The following is a 22,874-nucleotide window of genomic DNA, read 5'->3' as shown; positions in this document are numbered from 1 at the left end:
GGCTATTCAGGTGGAGGTGCAAAATAAAGGTTCTGGCATCATGACGAAAAGGAAAACTGTTGTCTATTCTCAATGAAAATTAACCAGAAAAGCAATCCCCAGTGACATAAAATTAAATCAAATCCTCAGAATTTATAGCTGCTTCAAATTGGAAAATATTTCAGGAAATTGAGCTAAAATGGGTTTCTCCTAGTACCGGTAATTTTATAAATACAATGTTTTGGCTTAAACAATATACAGTATTCCAAGGATAAAAATAACAACAAATTCTTGAAATTAAGTACATAAAATTGGTCTCAAATATCACCAGATTGCAGGAAATGAGGTCTAATTTTAAAAAATTTTCTGGGGGAGGGCCCCCAGACCCCCAGCTCCATTGTCAGCGCCTCGGCCTATGGTCTCGGCCACATCCCCCCTTTTCAAAAAAGCTAGATGCGCCCCTGACACCAAGTCTGGCCTGAGGGTGGTGGTTGCAATCTCTGGGGGAAAGACTAGTTGCTTACCAATATCAACTAGCATCTTCCAATCCCGGGCCATGGCTAGCTGTCCAGTTTCTGGTTTGGTAGCTGCGTGGTTAGGCTGTTTCTGTCCCTCTCGAACGAATGTTGGCACAGAGATGGAATTGGCAGCTCTCAAGGGCAAGGAGTTGATGGTGTCCCTCTTGCTCTCAAGGGCTGCTGCCAGACTCTTGAGGACCGGATTGTGCGTCCAGGTGTAGGGGCCTTGTGTGAGGCTGGTCCTACAACTGGTCAAGATGTGTTTGAGAGTCGCTGAATTTGGGCAGAGGGCACAGGTTGGGTCCTCTCCATACCACTGGTGAAGGATTTTTGGGGATGGGAGGACATCATATGTAGCTCTTATGATGAAGCTGATGTTTCTTGCTTCCATTTCCCAGAGCTGTCTCCAGGTGAGCTTTCTCTTGTCCACGCCTTCCCACCTCATCCATTGGGATAAATAACAGCGCCACCAAGTGATGAATTGCTCAGAAAAGTTATTGCACAAGCCAGAAAAGGGGGATGTGTATTTTGCCAAATGTTCACCTTTCTGCATGCACCAGTTCAGTTCAGGACTTGAATGTATAAAATAGGTGAAGGAAGAAGATTAAGCCGCTAGCGTAATATGTCTTGCCTTACGGGAAATACATAATCAGGACGGTGTAAAAATCTAAAAACTGAACTGGGAAGTAAACGGAGACTATCAGAGATAAATGACATGACTACAGCACCAAAAAACAGCACACCACTTTCTGACGCCCTGCTGTTCAATCATTGCCATATTAACACCCAATTAACCTGAGGACACCTCCGAACATAGCTGAGAATTATCCAGACTGTTCTTCAGATGTCTTCCAGATAAAGACCTACAAAGTTAAAGGGAAAAAAGGTGGTCTGAGGACAGCAGAAGCGTTATGCAAAACAAGATTTTCCATTCCTCACAACCGCATTGTTGTGATTACATTAAATATCTTGGAAAATGTGGGGGAAAAGGAAAACCTCCCTTTCATGACTTCTGCACAGCACCTTTTTCTAGTCTTCATAACAGATGTTTCCACTCAGTCTGGCAATAGTGTGAGCAACTATTAAACTACTGGATGTTAATAATTACTTGCAACGGGGAAAATGTAGTATTGCCAGATTTTTCCTTAAGGCGATCACTATGGTGCAGACATACCTGTCATAATGTGAATCTCTTGCACTCACACCACATACTAACCGTAATGCTCAACCTCGCATCTGATACATAATGTTCACCTGTTCTCTGCTGGCAAAGTAGTTGGAGTAAAGACATAAAATAGTACATAGTCTGCATGTCACCCTACAAAACTACACAAGCAGTTAATGATTGTGTGAGTGAACGTCAAAGTGAGCACAGGAAGGAATCGTTTTTACAGGTGAGGTACCTGTTGTCTGGATCTGGTGTGGTCATGGCTCGGGTTACGTAACACATCTTGAGTGGTATGCATCTCCTGTCGCCCTGCAGGGACAAGGAGGGCTGATGAGGAGAGCTCCGAGCTGAGGGTGAGGAGGGGGACGCGGTGATGGGAGTGCTGCTGAAACGTGGAGACTCTGGTGGGGGTGTTTCCCATCCAATCTCTGACACAGGTGAACCCTTTTTGACGTATGGCGTAGCCTCTCTCATGTACTTGACTAGATAGGGAGGAGAGAAAAATTTTTAATGTAAATGTTGCATATTGTTTAAAATCATATGTATGTAGCCCATACATATATCATACTATTGCTTTGCAAGGAAATATATTGCAATAACAAACTTTTTACACATTAAATGTGGTTGAAGGAGGTATAACTGAAAAAATACACCAAATAAAACAACCATCATCATACTGTATTCATGGAGATGAAAAGTTCATTCAGCCCATTAGATCGTTACCGGTTCTAAAACGTTGACTCGGCCTGTCACGATAACAAATTTTGCTGGATGATAGTTGTCCTAGAAATTATTGTCCATAATCGATATTATTGACAACATTTTTTAGACCATTTTTTCGTTAATTATATGGCATATCAATGAGTACATTAAATCAAAAGCAATAAACTTTAATTTCTCAAGAGTATTTAACATTGTAATTGGAATGTCAAGAGCTTTTAAATAAATTAAACACACAAGATAATTAATTAAACAAACAAAAAAAGACAAAATAACTCAATGAAAATAAAATGGACTGTTATGTGTCTTTTAGCCAAAACTGCACTTAACTAAAAATCACAGCCATAACCAAAAACAATAAAAAAAAAAAAAATACACCCTGTCTGTGTTAAGAAAACACACACACACACACACACACAGTTATGTAGTGTATTGTTAAACTAATGTTGAGGGTCATATTTGAGCTGGACCACATATCTGTGGTGGGAGGGAAAAATGCAATGTTTTGATGTCCTTCTTTCACTCGGTTATACAGTTCAGAAATTGCTGTTTGCGACATGTACAGTACATTCCCCCAGGCAATTCGTACTGTCTGTCAAACATTTCCCCAAATGTTGTCTTTTCAACTGTATTGAAAGGTTGCATTTCTTTTGTAATGTAGCGAGCGACACTGTCTGTGAGCGCGCACCATTTTGCACTATTTTGTTGATATTGACTTTGCCGACCAAACGCCTCAGCATGCGTTGGCTGCCGGGACAAAGGCTCTGCTGCACCTCCAGCTGTATTTTTTTCCCACTTGGGAAAACTGAAAAGGATGGTTGTGTTTCAGGTGTGCATACAAGTTGGTCATGTTCCCCTTCTTCCTCGTCACTACTTTCGAACAAATGCGACATATCGGTTCGTCGTTGTTCATGCACTCACCTTGTTCATTCTGTTTAAAACCGAAATATTCCCACACTGGGGCTGTGGCATTCGCCTCAGAAACCATCGCTTCTGTGCCTTCGTTCATGTTAGCGTATGCTGGCTCACGAGGCTAACTCGCTGCTAGCAATCTGTATCCACTAACCAGTGGCCCTGCCTCCACAAAGAGACTCTTTGAAAGGAGGGTTCACTCTCGCCGTTCATTCTACTATAGAACCAATGCGCACAGACAGATGCAGGTTGAACCGTCTTGTCATCCAGTCTGTGTGGTTTAGAGAGACGAGGATAATAAACACGCATGCACATGTCAATTTATCGATTTTGTTTTTTTTGTATCGTTCAATTAATCTATTTATCGATTATTGTGACAGGCCTAATGTTGACACACTTGCACAGGTCTTCCAATGACAAGGTGACCAACAAGTGATGATAATCCGAATAGATAGAGAGATATATATATATTTTATGTGTGTGTGTGTCAGATTTAGGCTTCTCCTGTTGATCTCCATTTGATTAACAATCATTTATGCAATAAATAACCAGCTCTAAATCAATATTTTCAGCCCACTTTGTCCAAGTGGTGTTTTGCAGCACCAGTTCTGCTACAGATTGGTATGTGCAAATAATAATCAACATGTAAAGTCACAACCAATTGTTGCTGTAATGTTTGACATGCAAAGCGTCCAATTGGAACAGAGGCTGGCTTTGTACAATCATACATTTTGTAGGTTTCAGGTTGTTTGACACTGTCACATCATTTTTACTGTAACAATGTGTTTATTGCCAAAGTTTGCAATGGTACAGAAATGATCAGAAAGAACATGATACATATACTGTACTCTGCTGAAAACTACAACTACACTAATAGTAAAATACCTATTGTTACATTTATGCACCTCAGAGTGTCAGTCAAAGTTATTATCTTAGTAAAAAACGATTTTTCTGAGACAGCTCGTATTGCATTTCATTAGAATGTGGCCATTTTTGGAGCGTCCTGCAACAACAGTAAGATATAGGTTACATGTTGAAGTGAAAGAGTGAAACAGAAATCCAGATCAAATAGTGGCTCAGCCCACAGCATTTTCTCACACCTCGGTAGGCTTGTTATGTTGAACAGACATATTCCAGTGTACACGCTGTGTATAATTGGCAGATGGCTGGTGGCATTTGGAATCCAGCATGCACACCATTGTCAGGAGAGGCACAGAGAAACTGTAACAAGCCTAACCACCAACCAGCGGATGAGAGCCGACACGGACGGAACTGTGTCATTGTGTGACTGTCCCCGAAGGCCCTCTAAAAACACTGTGATCCAATTGCAAAAAGGGAATATAACACCCTGACTCTCATCTGCAATTTCTGATTATAGTGTTAAATAACGGCTGACGGATTTGTTCAAGCACAGGCAAAGATGATACATGATTGAGACCTGCAGTAATTTGCTGCAGACACAACATGACAGCCATGTCTCGCTTGTGTATTCCATTTATGGCAACGAGCGACATGTGCGGCTTAAATTTAGGAAAGCACAATACATGAAACAAACTGAGCATTTTGTTTTAATTTACAGAGTTGATGTAAACTCATAGCAGCACTGGCCACAAATAGAGCTATATGGGTTTCCAGTAGGGGGGAAATTGTAACTGTGTGCGGATGTATGTGTGTGTATATACTGTGGTGTGAAAAACTGTTTGTCCCCTTCCTGATTTCTTATTTTTTCGTATTTTTAGTCAATGACAACACAACTGAACACAAAATGCAGTTTGTAAATCAAACTTTTTATTACTATGGGAGAAAAAAATTCAAACCTACATGGCCCTGTGTGAAAAAGTGATTGCCCCCTAAACCTAATAACTGGTTGGGCCACCCTTTTGCAGCAACAACTGCAATCAAGCATTTGGGATAACTTGCAACGAGTCTCTTACAGCGCTGTGGAGGAATTCTGGCCCACTAATCTTTGCAGAATTTTTGTAATTCAGCCATATTGTAGGGTTTTGGGGGTTTTTTTTAGCATGAACCGCCTTTTTAAGGTCATGCCAGAGCATCTCAATACGATTCAGGTCAGGACTTTGACGAGGCCACTCCAAGGCCTTAATTTTGTTTTTCTTCAGCCATTCAGAGGTGGACTTGCTTGTGTTTTGGATCATTGTCCTGTTCATTTCAGCTTGAGGTCACGAACAGATGGCCGGATATTCTTCAGGATTTTTTGGTAGACAGCAGAATTCATGGTTCCATTTATCACAGCAAGTGTCCCAGGTCCTGATGCAGCAAAACAGCCCCAGACCATCACACTACCACCACCATATTTTACTGTTGTAATGATGTTCTTTTTCTGAAATGCGGCGTTACTTTTACGCCAGCGGTAATGGGACACACACCTTTCAAAAGGTTCATCTTTTATCTTGTCAGGCCACAGAGTATGTTCCCAAAGGTCTCGGGGCTCATCAAGATGTTTTCTAGCAAAATTGAGATGAGCCTTAATGTTCTCTTTGTTCAGCAGTGGTTTTGGTCTTAGCACTCTGCCATGCCATTTTTGCCCAGTGTCTTTCTTATGGTGGCGTCGTGAACACTGACCTTAACTGAGGCAAGTGAGGCCTGCAGTTCTTTGAATGTTGTTGTGGGGTCTTTTGTGAACTCTTGGATGAGTCGTTGCTGCGCTTTTGGGATCATTGTGGTTGGCCGGCCACTGCTGGTTCAGGTTGACTACTGTTCCATGTTTTTGTTATTTGTGGATAATTGCTCTCACAGTGGTTTGCTGGAGTCCCAAAAGTTTAGGAATGGGTTTGTAACCTTTTCCAGACTGATAGATCTCAATTACTTTGTGCCTGGGGGGCTAACCAACATTAGAGTCCCTTCATATAGAGAGTTACGACAACTGAGATTACGCCGCCATGTTGGGGCCAATTCAAGCACGTGGCTTGCGTGCACAGTACGACAATGCATGTAAATTGCAATGTCTCTGCACAAAGGGATGCATGCAAATTGTCTGTTTTATAAGTATTTATAGAGCTATATTTTCCAATGTGTAATATGGTATAATTTGACGGACTTGACTGCATGCATGAAAACATTGTTGAACTGTTATGGACATCATGCATGAATGCTTTGCCAACTGCTTATTAAATTAGCAAATTCAGTCTACATTAAAATATATGAATTCTGTTGAATATGGAACAGTTGCATTAACTTCCACATTTGATTTTAACTGTAAATGAAATAAAAAGCAGAATTTCTCGATACATTCAATGCCAACAGATTTCAAAATGAATGCAGTTTTATAGGTTTGCTCGAGATCATGGATTACTTTATATGCAACCAGAGGTGATTTACACAAGGATCATTCTTAACTCTAAGCATCCATGACTGCCTTTTTTTTTTTTTTTTTTTATAGTATATTAGGTTAGGTTTAGGCTACTTTCTTATATCAAAACAATTAAGTAGAACACAACATTTAGGTAAACACACTCTCTCCAAAACGCGCCAAGCTCATCAAGAGATGCCTTAAACTTGGTAACATAGCCCCAGTTGGCTCTGTCAAGTTTTTAAAACATTGTGAACATTAAACATTTTAACATATATAGAGCCTACCCCGCACAGTTTTGAAGACGAGTTCGGCTTCCAGCCCAAACGGTTGATTTTATTTTCCCAAATTGTCCGTCTGTTGACATCTGAAGGGAATCTGTAAAGCTTGAAACCCTTGTCATGTCTATTTGTGCATCCAAATGCACAACAACCCGGCATTTTGGGGAATTAACAAGAATACTGTAAAGAAAAGGCGAACACAAACGCAAATTTGGCCCCAAGATGGCTCCTCGAGTCACGTGTCTGTATTTTTTCGACTCGTCATGTCGCAACTCTCTATATGGAGGGACTCTAACCAACATGTAACTCAAGTGCATTTTGTGTTCAGTTTTGTTGTCAGTGACTAATATTTTCATTACTTGGATCTGAAACATTTATGTGTGACAAACATGCAAAAAAAAAAAAAAAAAAAATCAGGATGGGGGCAAACACTTTTTCACACCACCGTATATTCCCATAAGCCCTATTTCTGTTGCAACACTAACTGCACCAGGCCCTATAAAGAATGTTCCGAGCCAATGAAGAAAACATAGTGGAACCCCAAAAAGTTGAACACAATGTCTTCTGCTGGTCAACCTCTGACTTGTTCGCATTTCAACACAAAAAAACCCACTGATATTAATTACCACATTGACCCAAATCTGTGGTCAGATTCGTTACCACTTTTACCTTGGAGAAAATAGGGGTCATCTTATTCAGTATATGTGATCTACAGATTTATACATGCAAACCAAGAGGTGGCACGAAACGACTTCTCTCCATTTTTCCAAAAATGTGTAAAAAAGGGGGTCATCTTATATTCGTGCCAAAATATTGTAATACACAGAAGTTACCCACTGCAATATTAATACGATTAAACCAATTAATCAATCTACTGATACGAAGTATTGAACGTGTCGCTGATGCACCTTAAACATCAATTTTTTAACATTAATTGTCACACAAGTGTAAAATCAAATCAACTACTAACGCATAGCAATAAAAGCATTTTGCAGCTAGCCAGTCGGTTAATGATGATGACTGAATTTATTTCCAACATGCATACAGTTTATTCCACATGTCCGAAAAGGAGTAGCAAGAAGCAAAGCTTATTTAATCCTACCCCCCTTTCTATTCACTTCTTGCATTCAACACACACTAATTCACTGTTTACTTATTCTTCCATACAATCAAAGCAGATATTTGTTATTCTTAATATTATTAATACTACTACTACTATCATCACTATTATCATTACTATTTTTTAAACAAAAAAAACCTAAACAAACAAAAATAGCTACCTAGTTTGAAAAGCTAACATTGCAGTCTAGATTCTTTCAAATGCTCAACACCAGAAGTCACAGACAATCCAAATCAAAGTCCTTTGTTCACACGACCGCTCAATAGCAGTTGAGAGTCTCCTCAAGGAAACAAAAAGTTGAACAAAAAATTGGAAATAGAAAAGCACTTCAGCCCAATCATCCACATGACAAGCAGTAATCACACCCGACGATGCCAATGAAACACTTGGCAACGCTGGACAAAAGGACTTGATTTCTGTCGAAGTCTTTGTTTTGTATGGGAATGCCGTGGATATTTTTTAAACACCCCTTGTTGAGAATGGGCCTGAAAGTGACAATGGGAAAGTGTACCCAAATGACTGAAAAAAATCACAACGCATGCAGTATTGATTTGATTGATTGATTCTGTCTTTCCATTCAAGGCATTTTTTTCCTGAAAATTCTGGCTGGACTCCAAATTTTACAAGATACAAAGGTGTTTTTAGAAATGAGGTTCCAATTGACTCTTTTCCCATGAGCTTACTTTGGAAGCAGATGGTTTGGTCTGTTAAATAAGTCAAACCAGAAGATGCAAATCTCTCTGATTTTATTTTTCTCCCCCTTCTAACTGGTGCTCAACTTGCCCAAACAGACGCTGGGAAATTGGTTTCATTGTAACTGCCCTGCATCTCATTTGGAGCTCACTGTTACAGTTCTCCTGATGAATGACAGCGTATCAACGACGACCAGCTGCTCGGGCCCCCATTAAAAACCCCATCCGCTCGTCAAAAACCACTTCACTTATTAAACTCTACTCAACCCCATCCAATTACGTGTTTTATAAATACGACAGTTTATTTCCTCAGAAGCTGAAGAGTGTGTTGACAGTATCGCCATTTGTGTGGTCGTCTCATTAAGTTGTTTTTGCCTAATGGTCTTTAACTTACTCATGGCTGAGAGGGTTCTTCCATACTCTCCGAATAGAAATCTTAATTGGTGAGCAAATGTACCACATAAAGAAGACATAACTTCCTCTCATTAGGCCCATGAAGAGTAAGGCAGGAGTTGAAAAGAGAACAGACTAGAGCAAAGAGGCAGGAAAGGGAAAAAAGGCTCTGTGACTACAGAATAAAAGCATCCCTTGTAGGTACTGAGCAGGTACCTGGATACTACAGCAGCACAAAGGGCCTTCATAAGACCCTAAAGGCAGCTTTTTCTAACGGAGGATTTGTCCAAATTTGAGGCATGTTAAATGTGATGAAACTTCACTTAAGCTTCCAACAAGAAGTGAACAAAATTGGGTCCTTGCAATGTTCCTCTTGACTGGAAAGAGATTGAATGAATAATGTGAAAAAGGTAGCCCTGAATTCAAGCAGGAATTTAAAGAAGCTAGAGCATTTCGTAGTCTCAATCTCTGTCTCAGGAGGCACATGAGGACTTAGTTACTGACTGATAATGAACTGAAACACTCAGTTTAATCACTTAGACAACACAAGGAAAACTTAGATCGGATTGGGTGACAAAAGGAACTACCAACTTGGACTGTTAGGAACTGATCAAGCGTAAAATGTATGGGAAAGTTAGTAAAGAGGTGATGCATGTGCCAAGGTATGCTTCTTTTAATTTAGTCTGGAAGAGATTGGCACTCTCCCAGTTCCTGTTCTCTCCAGGGGATTACACTTAAACTAAGCGCTTCCAAGTGGATCTCTCCATGGAGGCCAACTGGAACAGCTGTCACAGAACCTCTGAAGTAATTTAAACAACACACACACACACGCACGCACACACACACACACACACACGCGCACACACACACGCACACACTGGTTTTGTCTCTTAACAAGATACCTCTGTTCAGACAAAAAAGACTAACTAAGCTAAGAAGAAGTCATCTCTAAGTGGTTGCAATTTTAATCCTCCTTGATCCTTAGATAAGCTTGCATTGACAATGTGGGAAAACTCTACTGATTACTAGTAGTTCAACGAAGAAAATGACAAAAAAAAAAAAAAAAAGATTTTCAGGATAAAAATGAAAGCCATCAGATGGCACTTCTACTTGAGGAGTTGTGCTCAGCTCAACTCACATTTAAAGTTGTACCAGTTTGGTTTACTGCAGCCATTTAGACAAGAGGTTACATTAGCATATGTTGGCATTTGGCTGTTAAATTAAGCAAATGTCCCAACAATTATTTGCACCAGCGGCCACAATGGCCATCAAGTAACAAAGTGTTATTAAAAGCGAATTGTATCACTGCTGCCAGCACCTGTGTGCTGACAACACACGGCGCATGATGGCTGTGTCTCTTCACCACATGTCTATATTAAACAACATAGCTTCACAACTAGCAAAAGGTCCATTTTACTGCGTGTCTTGCCCATTTATCCAGTCGCATATTAGATTTGGATTACGAAAAACAGACAGGAAAGGTTTATGTAATTCGTGTCCCAAACAAAGATGTCACCTGGTGCACCACAATCTTTATTCAACGGCAAAACAAACTACCCTCCGGACTTGTGAATGCATACAAACTCTCCTACTATATTGAGGAATGTGCAACCACGGCAAATGTTATTGCTTATCCTGGCTTGTTTTATGTCCTATTTGAAATATTTGGTCAGCTTTTGCGATTGGTAATCAGAGTGCCAAAAGGATAAAGCAATTTGGTTTTCTGTTGCTTTATGGTGGCTTTCAACAAGAAGACTCAAGAAGCTTTATTGTTAATTCTATAGTTATGTACCAGTCATGCAGAGAATTGCAAAAACAATTCTCTCTGACATGACCCACAGTGCAGAAAGAATAAAGAATAAAAAAAAACCCATTTATTTATGATTTAAAAAAAAAAAAACTACAACCAGCAAATATAGCATAAAATAGTTGTGTGAATGAAGGTGTAAATACAACTTAAAAGATGTAATATTGAATGAATGTCCCAGATCACACAACTAAGTAACATAAGTAATACTTAATGTAGCATAGTACAAACATACTATGAAATTGCTTCTTTACTTCAACAGTACACATTATAATAGCAGAAGGTTCTTTTTGATGAGTGGCCAGGCTGCGTTTGCCTTCAAGACAAATGGCTTCATGGAACGTCCGATTTAGCTACATCATCGACCAACATACATTCCTGGGTAGGAATGTCCTGATCCAATATTGATATTGGGCTGATATCAGCAAAAAAAATCCCCCAAATCCCTCAAAATATCAGATTATATCGGTCTAATTATACAGTGAATGCAGTCTGTAAAACAATACGACAGGAAATTGGTGCTAATGTGGGACGGGGGTGTCTTGGATTTTAACAGTAAAATGACCCACCACAATAGATTTAGTGCTACTGCCGCCTGTGCCAGTAATTTTATTCTGGGAGCTGGCTGGCAAGCATACCCATATAGCTCGTGAGGATAAGCGGCATAGACGATGGATGGATGGATGCATTTTTTTTGATGGAAGAAAATAAACGAAGCAATGTTAAAGGATAAGATAATAAGCAATCCATGTAAATCCATTGCAGAAGTAATAATTTTAAAAAAAAGTTTCAAATAAGTAAATTGGAGAGGCTAACTTGCTATGATAGCGGTGGCCGTCTCTTATGTCCCTGCAGTGATCCCGTAGCCTGCGCAATGTGGCGTAAACAAAGAATAATAGGAGTGTCAAGGTGACTATAGGGGTGTTATTCCATGTCTACAGGACTCTAATAATGTTAAAAATTTAATTTAGAAAGTCGCAAACAGGTTTTCAATGCTCTTCTGTAACTACACAAATATTCAGTTTATTACTATCGAATCCTACTTAGCGGAAATTCATATCAGGTCTGGAACCAATTAAAAAAGGGACAACAGTATTTATATGTCTATTGTGAAATGTGGCGATTATCATTCAGCATCTCGGAGGAGCAATCACATGATTGTCATTCTATGACTCTGCTGCGTTGCATGTGTGCGTGACCACCCACGCCATGCCCTTGCCCACCTCTTCCAAAAAAAGGGAAAGTGTCGAGGGCAGACCAGTACGCTGGTCTTAAAGCAACTGGATTTAGCTTCAAATTTTATCCTCAAGTGTCCAAGCAAAATAGAACATTATAGAACAATAATATTGATTTTTTTATAGTACATTGGATGAGGAGAATGAGGGCCATTTAAACAAAATTGGCCTAAACACAAAAGACAAACACAATAGTTACACCTGGAGGTGATAGGGATTTTTATCTTCCTCTCACAAAGCCAGGATGAACAGAAGCATCTCTGCATTTCTTTTGGTAATGTAAGCACATACAAAGCAAAAGGAACAACGACTCCTTTCAGTATCTTCAGCACAACAATCACCAGTGCTATTGTCATTTCTATTATCATCCCCATCATCCATTCTGAGTCACTTAGTCAGTGTCTGTTTTATTCTGACTCTTCTCATATTGACTGGAGCATCGGTCTAGACAACTCTGGCTGTGATTAAATGAAATGACGCACACACACTAAGAACACTGCCCCATCACACTGTCAGGTGATGACAGGTTTGGATTGTTGGGTGCTGAAATGCAATGCTTCCAGGCCACTGACTCATATGCTTCCAGCTCAAGTCGGGCAGATGTTTTGATTGTATTCTGCCTTTTTATAGTCTGCAGCCATGTTCACAATAAAGTGGAACCTCCCTAAAGTCAGAAATTGGATGTCAAAGTCATGCATGATGTCACAAGACATCAGTTCAAAAAATAAACTGTTTTTCTTTTTCTTTGGCCTTTTGTGCTACTCATTCTAAAAGACGGCCATCTTATCAAGGTGTTTTTAGAACACGATTAGAGAAGAATATATATTAAAAGTTACAGGCTTAGCGAGTTTCCATTATCACCACAGGAGTCACCGATTGTTGTATGTTTTACACTCAACAAAAATCGAAATGCCACACTTTTGTTTTTGTTCCCTTTTTTCATGAGCTGAACTCAAAGCTCTAAAACCTTTTCTATGTTTAAAAAAAAAACAACAACTCTGAAATATTGTCCACACATCTCTCTAAGTCTGTGTTAGCGAGCATTCATCATTCGTGATTGCTAATCTCTCCACCTCACTGGTGTGTCATATCAAGATGCTGATGACACACCCTGATTATTGCACAGGTGTGCCTTAGCATGGCCACAATAAAAGGCCACTCCAAAATGTGCAGTTTAACTGTATTTGGAGGGGTCCGAAAACCAGGTAGGAGAGAGAGGCCTTTTGTGTTCACAGAAAAGTTTTAGATCTTTGAGTTCGGCTCATGCATAAAGTGTTGCGTTTATATTTTTGTTGACTGTGCCATTAATAGCGTAACTTCTTTTTACACTTGTGTGATAGATAAGAATGATAAAAAGTGAGATGTGTGAGGCTCATCTGTGGCACAATTCACCTTCGTAGTATACCTTTGCCCCACCCCTCGTCCGAAGTCAGCTGAGATAGATGCCAGCTCACCTGTGACTCTGAGGACAAGCGGTAGAAAATGGATGCATACATGGATTATGCCTTTGGCAACTGCAATTAAAGTTAGGACCAAGTGTTTTTACATTGTTGTTTTTTTTTTTTACATTGTTTTTACATCTTAAAAACTGACACTTGTACACTTTTGACTGTTAAGAATAAGGATAGGCATTTGGCTAAATTTTCTTCATCTCTTATCTATTAATTATCCATCCATCCATCCATCCATTTTCTATACCGCTTCATCCTCATTAGGGTCGTGGGGGCATGCTGCAGCCTATCCCAGCTGACTTCGGGCGACAGGCGGGGTACACCCTGGACTGGTCGCCAGCCAATCGCAGGGCACATATAGACAAACAATGATTCATACTCACATTCACACCTATGGACAATTTAGAGTCACCAATTAACCTAACATGCATGTTTTTGGAATGTGGGAGGAAGCCGGAGTACCCAGAGAAAACCCACGCACACACGGGGAGAACATGCAAACTCCACTATTAATTATCTCGATCTATTATTATGAAAGAAGTGCTGGACAGTTCGGATATCAGTAAGGAAGCCAATATTGAACATCTCTAATAACTATAACCTTTGATCTTTACGCCCATTGCGACTTATGTTTAAATATAATATTGAAGGTTTATGATGGAGACAGTTTGACCCTGAAACATTACTTCTATTCCATTATTTTCTATGGGGAAAATTGTTCACAAATCCAGATGAATTGGATTTCAGCTAGCGTGGCTGAACATATTTGTGTTTGACCTTATAGAGATTCTGCTGAATTTGGTGGGTTCTGAGATGCCTTGGAAATACACAAGACCTGCTCCACTTCATCTCAAAGGTGTTTAATGGGGTTGAGGTCAAGCTCTTTCACACCAAAGCCATGCTTATATTGGACCTTACTCACGGGGCCTTCTTCAAATTGTTGTTAGAGAATTATGTACAAATGATATGCTAAACCAAAGCAAGATTGGTTCCTGTGTTGACTAGGATGTGTACTTGCATTTGTTCTTATAGTGTACATGAAATTACACAAGTGTTACAGAAGTGTTTGTCTTCACTAACTTGGGCATAATATTCACACAAACTGTCTATTTTACTTAAATGTGTCTTCCATCTTTTAGCAAGGTGCAAATTGTTAGTGGCCAAGTAATATACAAAGATGAATGATTTCCCAGAGATGCCCGTGTACATAAATTGCACAAAGTCACCATCCTATCCCTCCCAAAAGTCCAATCAGATGTTTCCTCTTGATCTCAGTGCTTCACTCCTGTCTCACAAAGTGACTTCCAGTCAGGAATAAGTGGACAACTGGGGATATCACAGATCACGTGTTTTATTTGGAGTGAAACATACATGCTTGGTTAAATGGATAAATGTCTTGCAGGCCTGCAGAGATCCACGGGACATGAAATATACTTATGACAAATCCATGCTTTGCTGCTTTTTCCCTAATGAGTGCAGCACAACCTCTGGCACCCGCGTAGCCTGAAGTTTACCTATTTTCATATCAGTTTCTTAGCATCCCTCATTAGCTCTCCTGCAGCTTCTCCTCACAATCACAATTCAGCTCCACCCCCTCCTAGTTACCCTGCTCTGCTCCCTCTTTCCTCTTTTCTTATCTCAGTGAATTCTGCCTTCCCCTCTATAGTACAGCCCCCTCGTACCCCTGGGAAGGATCATCATCACGTGTGTGTGTGTGTGTGTGTGTGTGTGTGTGTGTGTGTGTGTGTGTGTGTGTGAGAGCGAAAGAGAGAGAGAGAGAGAGAGAGAGAGATATACTCGTTCAAGAGTGCTCATGGGAACAGGAATAAACCCAGAAGTGGGCACTTATATATTTCCTGTGTTTGTGTGAAAATGATGTTCAGCCTTCAAACTAATCTACCATCAGCCTAATGTTCATCTTCTAAAAGCAACTGCATGTGTGAGTTAGAGCGTGTGTGCAGGTTACACACACTAGGTCTGTTCAAGCTGCCTCGCATTTAAAAGAAAAAAAAAAAAAGGTAGCAAAAAGTGTTTGAACATGAATGTGCCCTTCATGGAACCGCCAGTTACATAACTAGACTTTTCCTAGAAATCCGTACAAAACTTCACCTTTTTGACGAAAGTTGAAGGCAAATTACTTAAACATAAAACAACACAATAGCTCACAATGCAAAGTCAGAACTGTATGTAAGAATTGGAACCTCTGAAACAAATAACAAGAACAGCTTTCAAGAAATGCATGTATTGTGACTTAATACAAATACCAATGTCCCTGTCCCAGGTCTTGCTATTCAAATCACGGAAAATAAATCGCATAGAAGAGAGGATTTCATTCACGGCTCTCAGTACACAGGATCCTGCTGCTTTTGTTCTATTCCTCTAATCAGGATGTGATTAGAGGCTACCTGGGAAGCAACATGATGCCAATCACCTGGCAGGCAGAAATTCTCAAGTCCTTTGCATCCCAACGTCCAGGATAGAGAACCATTGTGTTGGATTTGCATAAGCATCCACAGGTGGGACGTAAATATAAAAAACGCACAGTATTTCCACCATGGGGTTACAGGATCTTAAACATGTTTTACATCCACACACACTAAATGAAATTAGGTTGTCCACATTATTCAGTCTGTCAATCAAACAACCGAATGGGCGTGACAAGTATGAGCCCATTTTTTTCCATGTGCTTGTGGGACAAATATAATTGAGCAACACCTGACACAATATTAGGCTAACCTAATATTACTAATTCATATCTTACCAAGGTTGAAAGTCAGCAACTCGGTTTAATTCAGTTAACAGTAGGGCTGCAACAAACACTAACTTTCTTAGTCGATTAATCCGAAGCTTATTGTTTTGATTTAATCGAGTCATTGGTTAGAGACGGACCAAATCAACAGGAACCAAACACTAACAGTTAGTGTTTTGGTCCGCAACATTTCAGAAAAGAGGCAAAAATGTTGATCACGGTGGTCCAAAGTCAAAGCAGGGGTGTCAAATTCGTGCCATGGAGGGCCGAGAAGCTGCAGGCTTTCTCTGTTACCAGTTTCTCCAGCAGGTGATTATAATTGATGAACTCTTTCCCTCTAATTGAAGGAGGTGTTGATCATTACAATCACCTGCTTTAGTGACCGGATTGAAAGAAAACCTGCAGTGGCTCGGCCCTCCATGGCACGAGTTTGACACATGACTTAGATGTTCATGCTCATGACTAGGCAGGACAGACACTAGTCTTACTAGTCTGATACAAACATAATAGGTCTGCTTTCATGGATGATTTTTTTTTTCCGGGTTGAAAAATATTTGCATCCACACTGTGCTGGATTAGTAAATGGTTGCGGGTCACTGGGTACAAACGATGTAATACATAAAGTACACCTACCTGTACACCTACCTGTGGTGCTGTAAACAGACAAGCAGACGGAACCACGTGACACCAAAAAATAACACATGCCCATAAAGTCCATCGTCTTCCGCTTTTGAAGGCTCATCTAGACCGACTATGAAGTGGAATTATTTCAGCAAGTTATTTTGGAGTGTAAGACAAAAAAACGGAGTCATGCCAGTCTAAATATTCGGATATTATGTTGGCTTATCACTTCTGGTCACATGACAACTTCATCGTTTTCAGAAAGTAGCGGTTTGCTTGTCTACAAGGCGACGACATGCTGGCGTTTTCAGATTTTCCCATTCTGGAAACCGTTTTAAAAAAATACAGTTTCAGGCCAACCAAAACACTGTTTCCGTGTGGATGAAAGGCTGAAATTGTAAAATACTTTGCCTGAAAACGTTTCCGTGTCGACAGCCCCTAAGGAAATAAAAGACGTTTGAGTAGATTTACATTTTTAAATAAAAAACAATTAATCAAATAACAAAATAGTTGTCGATTAATTTGATCATCGGTTAATCATAGATTTGTCGATTAATTGTTGCAGCTCTCGTTAACACTTTGACCACTTCACATCCACCCAGTCTGTCAACCTTGGCTGTCAAGGTGACACCATGACAATAATTCTTCTTTTGTTTGTGGCAGTCTATTATCACCACCCTGCTGTTAGACATGAGTACAGCCTGTGCACTATAGAATTCTTTGTGCAGCTGTGAGTAACCTGCTGCTCACAATTCCCATTTGTTTAGCAGGTCTGACTTTTTTTTTTTTCCCATCAAAAATGCCATTGATCACTACACGACATCAGGCCCATGGGCCAAATCCGACCCATGAATGACATCAGAGTAGCCCAGGAGTTCACAGTGCTAATCTAGGAAGTTTTTTTTTTTTTGCAGCAGATGCCTAAAAACACTAAATCACTCTTGCTCTGTGGAGGATCTTTGACCAGCTTTTTTGCAGCACGTCTTTAAAAACAACAGAGCTTTCCTGTCTGATAGAGAGGATCTTTGATTTGCATAAAATATATTGCCTGGTTCCCTGATATGTTTCAATGATATTAGACATTTGGTGATGTCAAAGTTTAATGTATGACATTATTATTGCATTGACATTATTAATGTTAATATTAGTGAAATGCCCTGCGCTAAAACTAATGTCATAAATAGGAGTATAGTAAGAGAACATTTCTGTTCGTGGAAGTACACCAGTATGCCCAACAATTATGTCCAAGGACTTAAGGCTAAAGGACAACACAGGTAGTACAGTACTGGACTTTCTCATGTTATTGAATGAATGTGTTCTCACACTTTTGACTAGCACTGAATGTCATCAATTACAACCAATAATAGCCATCAGCCACCACCATGCTTGGCATCCTCATTCCTACCTTCCAGACTCACGTCTTTCCCTGCCCTTTTGAGCGCCTGCACCGCCTCGTCGTGGGTCGCGTCCCTCAAGTTAACACCATTGACGGACAGGATGGCGTCGCCGACGTAAAGAGCCTGGGTCTGGTCTGCAGCCAGCCCCTTGAAGATCTTACTGATCAGGATAGGCATTTTATTCTCCCTCCCTCCTTTGATACTAATCCCGAGTCCACCGACGTCCTGCTTGGTCACCTTGACGCACCGCTTCCTGTTGGCGATGGTCTCCGGTACGGGTTCGGGAACGTCCAGGTGTGCGGTGCGCGCACTCGTAGCACCGTTGTTCGAGTTGTTGTTGTCGAGGTAGGATCCGTTCGTGGTGACTCCGTTGGTGCCGGAGTTCGTCTCCTCGCAGCTTAACGTCAGTGCCTCCTCGTTCAAGTGCACCCAAACTTTGTGCCAGCGACCCCGCACCAGAACCTCCAAAAAACCATTTTCCTGCACGCCGGACGAAAGTTCACTCGCAGCTACCACGGCCATATTTGGAGCATGATCGTCAAAGCACACGTCCACTTCCACGCCTGCTGGACTTTGACCCACACAACTTTTCTGTGCAGGAATCCGTGCAAGCAGCCTTTTTTCCCCGACTACGCTGCCACAGGTTCTCAGGTGGTGTGTATGTGTGTGTGTGTGTGTGTGTGTGTGTATCAGTGTGCGCTGGGTGGAGTTTGCTCGATCAAACCTCCGGAACTGCGCGCACACGACGAGTTCATTCCTCCGGAACGTTAGAGACCCACAACTTCACAAGCTTAAACGCCCCATATGACTGCTTCCAAATTTGCATATTGCACATATCATTGTACAACTTTAATATAATAAACTACACACATAACTAAACATATACTAAACCAATAATGTGACCTTTGAAAGGGGGATTTAACTGAAACTGCTACAACTGAAGTCCTCATCGGTCCTCTGCTGTCCACTGTCAGTGTGTGCATAGATAGAGGCGTGGTTGGAATGTGCCTGGTCCGGTTTTGGGACACCTCATAAACAAAAGAAATTTGTCAGATAACTCTTCACACACTGTTATATTGTTATTGATATTTGCATCATTTTCCCAAATACTTGTAGCATCCCTATACTTACTGCATTGTGTACTGGCTCCAATAGCTACACATATTTTGTTTAGAAAACATTTAGCTCCATAACATGCGGGTTGTGCTCAGACAACTCCTCCTCCAAATTTAAAACCACAACTGCCGCTGAAAGACGCCGCATGGCAACACCAGCGATGAGTGATGCTGCCATGACACCTACTGGTGCAGTGGAACACTCATTTTTCCTACGATAAACGCACCACAATGCAATTTGAATACAGCAATAAGGTCAAGTCATGTATGCATTTGTTTCTACTTAGCAGACACGTACTATGGAAGACACGTACCATGGAATGCATGTTAATGTCTGATTGTTAAAACTTGCTACGTGACCCAAAGTTGGCAGGGTATCTTCCCAAAGCAACCAACCATATCACCAAGTCTCTTGGTTTTTAATTTAGGTATGACTTTTGCTGCTAATGGGAGTTTGACCCTATTTCTAGAGTCCTTGAAAGTCAAGGTCTTTTGTGTATTTTTTTTTTAAAGGTCAATTGCCACCAAATACAAATCAGCAGAGCGGCTATGTATGTTTTTCCGCCAAGTTTGGAGAGGATGGGATGAAAATGACTGAAAATCCATCAAAATTAATTTGGATGGATTTTTTTTTTTTTTTTTACTACACGTATAGATGTAGCTTTGCTCATCAAACCAAACAACCTCTATAGTAAATATCAAGTGACTACATGCTGATTTGCGAGTTTAATAAGCATTATGGATACTGTACGTTTGAACATTTTCAAGAAAAACACGTTTTTTTGGTGGGGGTGAGATGGTTGCTGTGTTGTACTGCAATCCATCAGACAAGTTGGGGAAAAAAACTGGCATAGTCAAAGAAGATAACTTTCAGGCTGTTTATTGTGGTCTCAAGGTGACAAGCAGTGAAAACATACAAAAAAATATAAAAAATAACACAAAAAAATGTACAAGAAATTTACAAAGCTGAAAAGACTCATCATTCTGCTTTGATTAGAATATTACAAAACGTACAAAATATAGAAAACCAAAATATCGGATTTAGAGTGACCACACGTCTTCGACCAGAAATGATTGTGTGGATGTGATAACGGACAGGCTGGGACATCAAGTGTGCACCCTCGATTTTCTGCTGATGTCTTAAAGGTCATCCAAAATTCTTAAGCATGGATAAAGTGAGAAAATAGCACATATTTTTTTGTATAAATACATATAAATGTCAAATGAATTTTCAAGATAATAAGCTTTAACGGCAGCCCCTATGCTGTGTAGAAGCTCAGTACCCTTGAGCTGTGACATCATACCAGTAATTGGCATATCATTTTCTGGGTAATCGTCTTTTAAACATCACGGGAGTTTTAAGTGAGTTTTTGGAGAGAATGCCAAGACTTTGTGTCGCGGGAGGGTGCAGTAACGGCACGGTTCACAGTGTTCGTCTTTTTGATTAGCCGAAAAACAAAAAAGTTGCAAAGAGCTGGACAAAATTTGTCAGGAACATGCGAGGGTGGGGAGAGTCCATCGAAGCGGTCATTGTTATGCATTTCATTGATGGTTGCTTTGTTTGCAGTGTTGCCAGAGAGCAGGGATACAAGGCAAGCAAGATTGAAGCCTTCAGCTGTGCCTACCATAAAACATCCCTCTATGACTTGTATGTCCAACGAGGAAAACCGGCCACTACACCTGTCTCAGCTTGAGAGACGGGGTCCAACAGCCAGCCTAGTGGAACCTTAAGCTAAACCAAGTGGAGCCACTGTTGAAAAGGCTAAAACAACAGCTCAACTCGACTGACGTGGAGCAGGGAAAACAATCTGGTAAAGGAGTAACCAGACAGCACAGCGTAAGTAGTCCTCCCGCTAATTGGATGCAGGTGTAGACAGGTAACTCCTCCCAGGAGAGTCAGCAGTGTACTGCAACACAATGCAGATAGGCGGCGGTAGAGCAGCATGACAGAACATGACACAAAGGCTTCATTTTGTTTTTCTTCAGCCATTCAGAGCAAAACAGCCCCAGACCATCACACTACAACCACCATATTTTACCATATTTCTACTCTCAAATGCAGTGTTACTTTTACACCAGATGTAATGTGACACACACCTTCCAAAAAGTTAAACTTTTGTCTCGGGAGACCACAGAGTATTTTCCCAGTGTCTGTTTTGGTCTTGGAACTCTGCCATGCAGGCCGTTTTTGCCCAGTGTCTTTGTTATGGTAGAGTCATGAACACTGACCTTAACTGAGGCAAATGAGGCCTGCAGTTCTTTCGATGTTGTTGTGGGGACTTTTGTGACCTCTTGGATGAGTCGTCACTGTGCTGTTGGGGTAATTTTAGTTGGCCGGAATCCTACTTTGCTGAAATCCCTCTATCACTGTCGGGTCTAGAACCAAACAATAAGCGAGGGATTGCTGTACTGCCGTGTGTGTATATGTTTGTATGACAGAGCCACTTTGTCACATGGATATTACATGATCTCATATTAATAATGTAAAAAGACCAGGCCAGCTCTCATTAAGGCCTTTCATTTGATGTATGACTCAATGTGACTGATGTATGACTCAAAAAGAGCTGGGGGCTGAAAATGGCCCTTGGGCCACACTTTAGACCCCCCCTAACGTAGGATGAAGATCAAATGTGTTGATGCTGATTTGAGAATGTGAAACAATCAAAAGCAATGTTGCAGGAAAAACAAACATTGCAACATCTTCTACGCAGTCCTTTTTTCCAGACCATATTCTTCTCTTGCACTTTGGCAAGATAGTTAATAATAATTAACAATGATACATGGTATAATTAGATTATTAATTAAGTCGTAGCTGCAGATCAGGTCCCGGGGTTGCTTGGGTGTCAGATTAAGTAACGAAATGTTATTCTCCACCACATAAGATTACATACACGCTAAATGTATGTTATATGCTGTTGATGAGATCAGATGAACAAATGGGTTTCATTTCAGTGCTGTGATGCATTAAAAGTGTGCTGCATGTGCCCTAATTAATCCAACAACTGCACACACGCCCTCTAAATGACAGTCAGACTTCATTCGAACTCAGCCAACCAAAGAGGGGATTAAGTCTGATTTTCACAAAGAGAGAAAGATATGTTCCCAGAATATTTGGGATTAATGAGGTGTTATAGGTGCTTCAATTGATTGTTTTTACTTTCATATGGAAATGAGCCATCAGCTTCAATGCACATTCTTTGTTGTGGTAATGGCCTTCAAAACAAACAAACTAACTAACCAACTCTTTTATGAAAGGTATGTGAAGGTTGGTAATTAATCTGTCTTTGCAACTGGGAGCTGCTGCAGAGAGCAGCGGCAACATCATTCTCACACGTTCCCACGCACTTTGGAATTGCATCACTCGAGCCAAAAGCTCTACTGTAATTTGGCTGTTTAGGTTTGCACT

At 40.6% G+C, this 22,874-nt stretch overlaps 2 protein-coding genes across 8 annotated transcripts in view; one reads left to right on the top strand and one right to left on the bottom strand.

The window, feature by feature from the left end:
• sntb1 (syntrophin, basic 1) overlaps positions 1-19,381 on the bottom strand; it is a 61,925-nt gene extending 42,544 nt beyond the window's left edge. Inside the window, exons 1-2 of one of the 2 annotated variants that reach the window (XM_054780808.1) lie at positions 18,362-19,381; positions 1,901-2,147 (exon numbers count right to left, since the gene is read on the bottom strand). In XM_054780808.1, coding sequence (XP_054636783.1) covers positions 1,901-2,147; positions 18,362-18,875 — 761 coding nt within the window. In that variant the 5' untranslated portion in view covers positions 18,876-19,381. The remainder of the gene's footprint in view (positions 1-1,900; positions 2,148-18,361) is intronic. The other variant, XM_054780807.1, reaches the window with a different exon arrangement.
• The window catches only part of LOC129184667 (probable E3 ubiquitin-protein ligase TRIML1), an 80,532-nt gene that overhangs the window by 51,518 nt on the left and 6,140 nt on the right, over positions 1-22,874 (top strand). For 5 of the 6 annotated variants that reach the window (XM_054780803.1, XM_054780804.1, XM_054780802.1 and 2 more), the window contains 2 exons: positions 1,981-2,102; positions 21,036-21,305. The gene's annotated coding sequence lies outside the window, so the exon portion shown is untranslated. The remainder of the gene's footprint in view (positions 1-1,980; positions 2,103-21,035; positions 21,306-22,874) is intronic. The other variant, XM_054780806.1, reaches the window with a different exon arrangement.

This window comes from Dunckerocampus dactyliophorus, chromosome 7 (assembly GCF_027744805.1).
Source record: "Dunckerocampus dactyliophorus isolate RoL2022-P2 chromosome 7, RoL_Ddac_1.1, whole genome shotgun sequence".
Taxonomy (NCBI): Eukaryota; Metazoa; Chordata; class Actinopteri; order Syngnathiformes; family Syngnathidae; genus Dunckerocampus; species Dunckerocampus dactyliophorus.
Note: the sequence above shows the minus strand (reverse complement) of the source record. Positions and strands in the feature narration are given on the sequence as shown.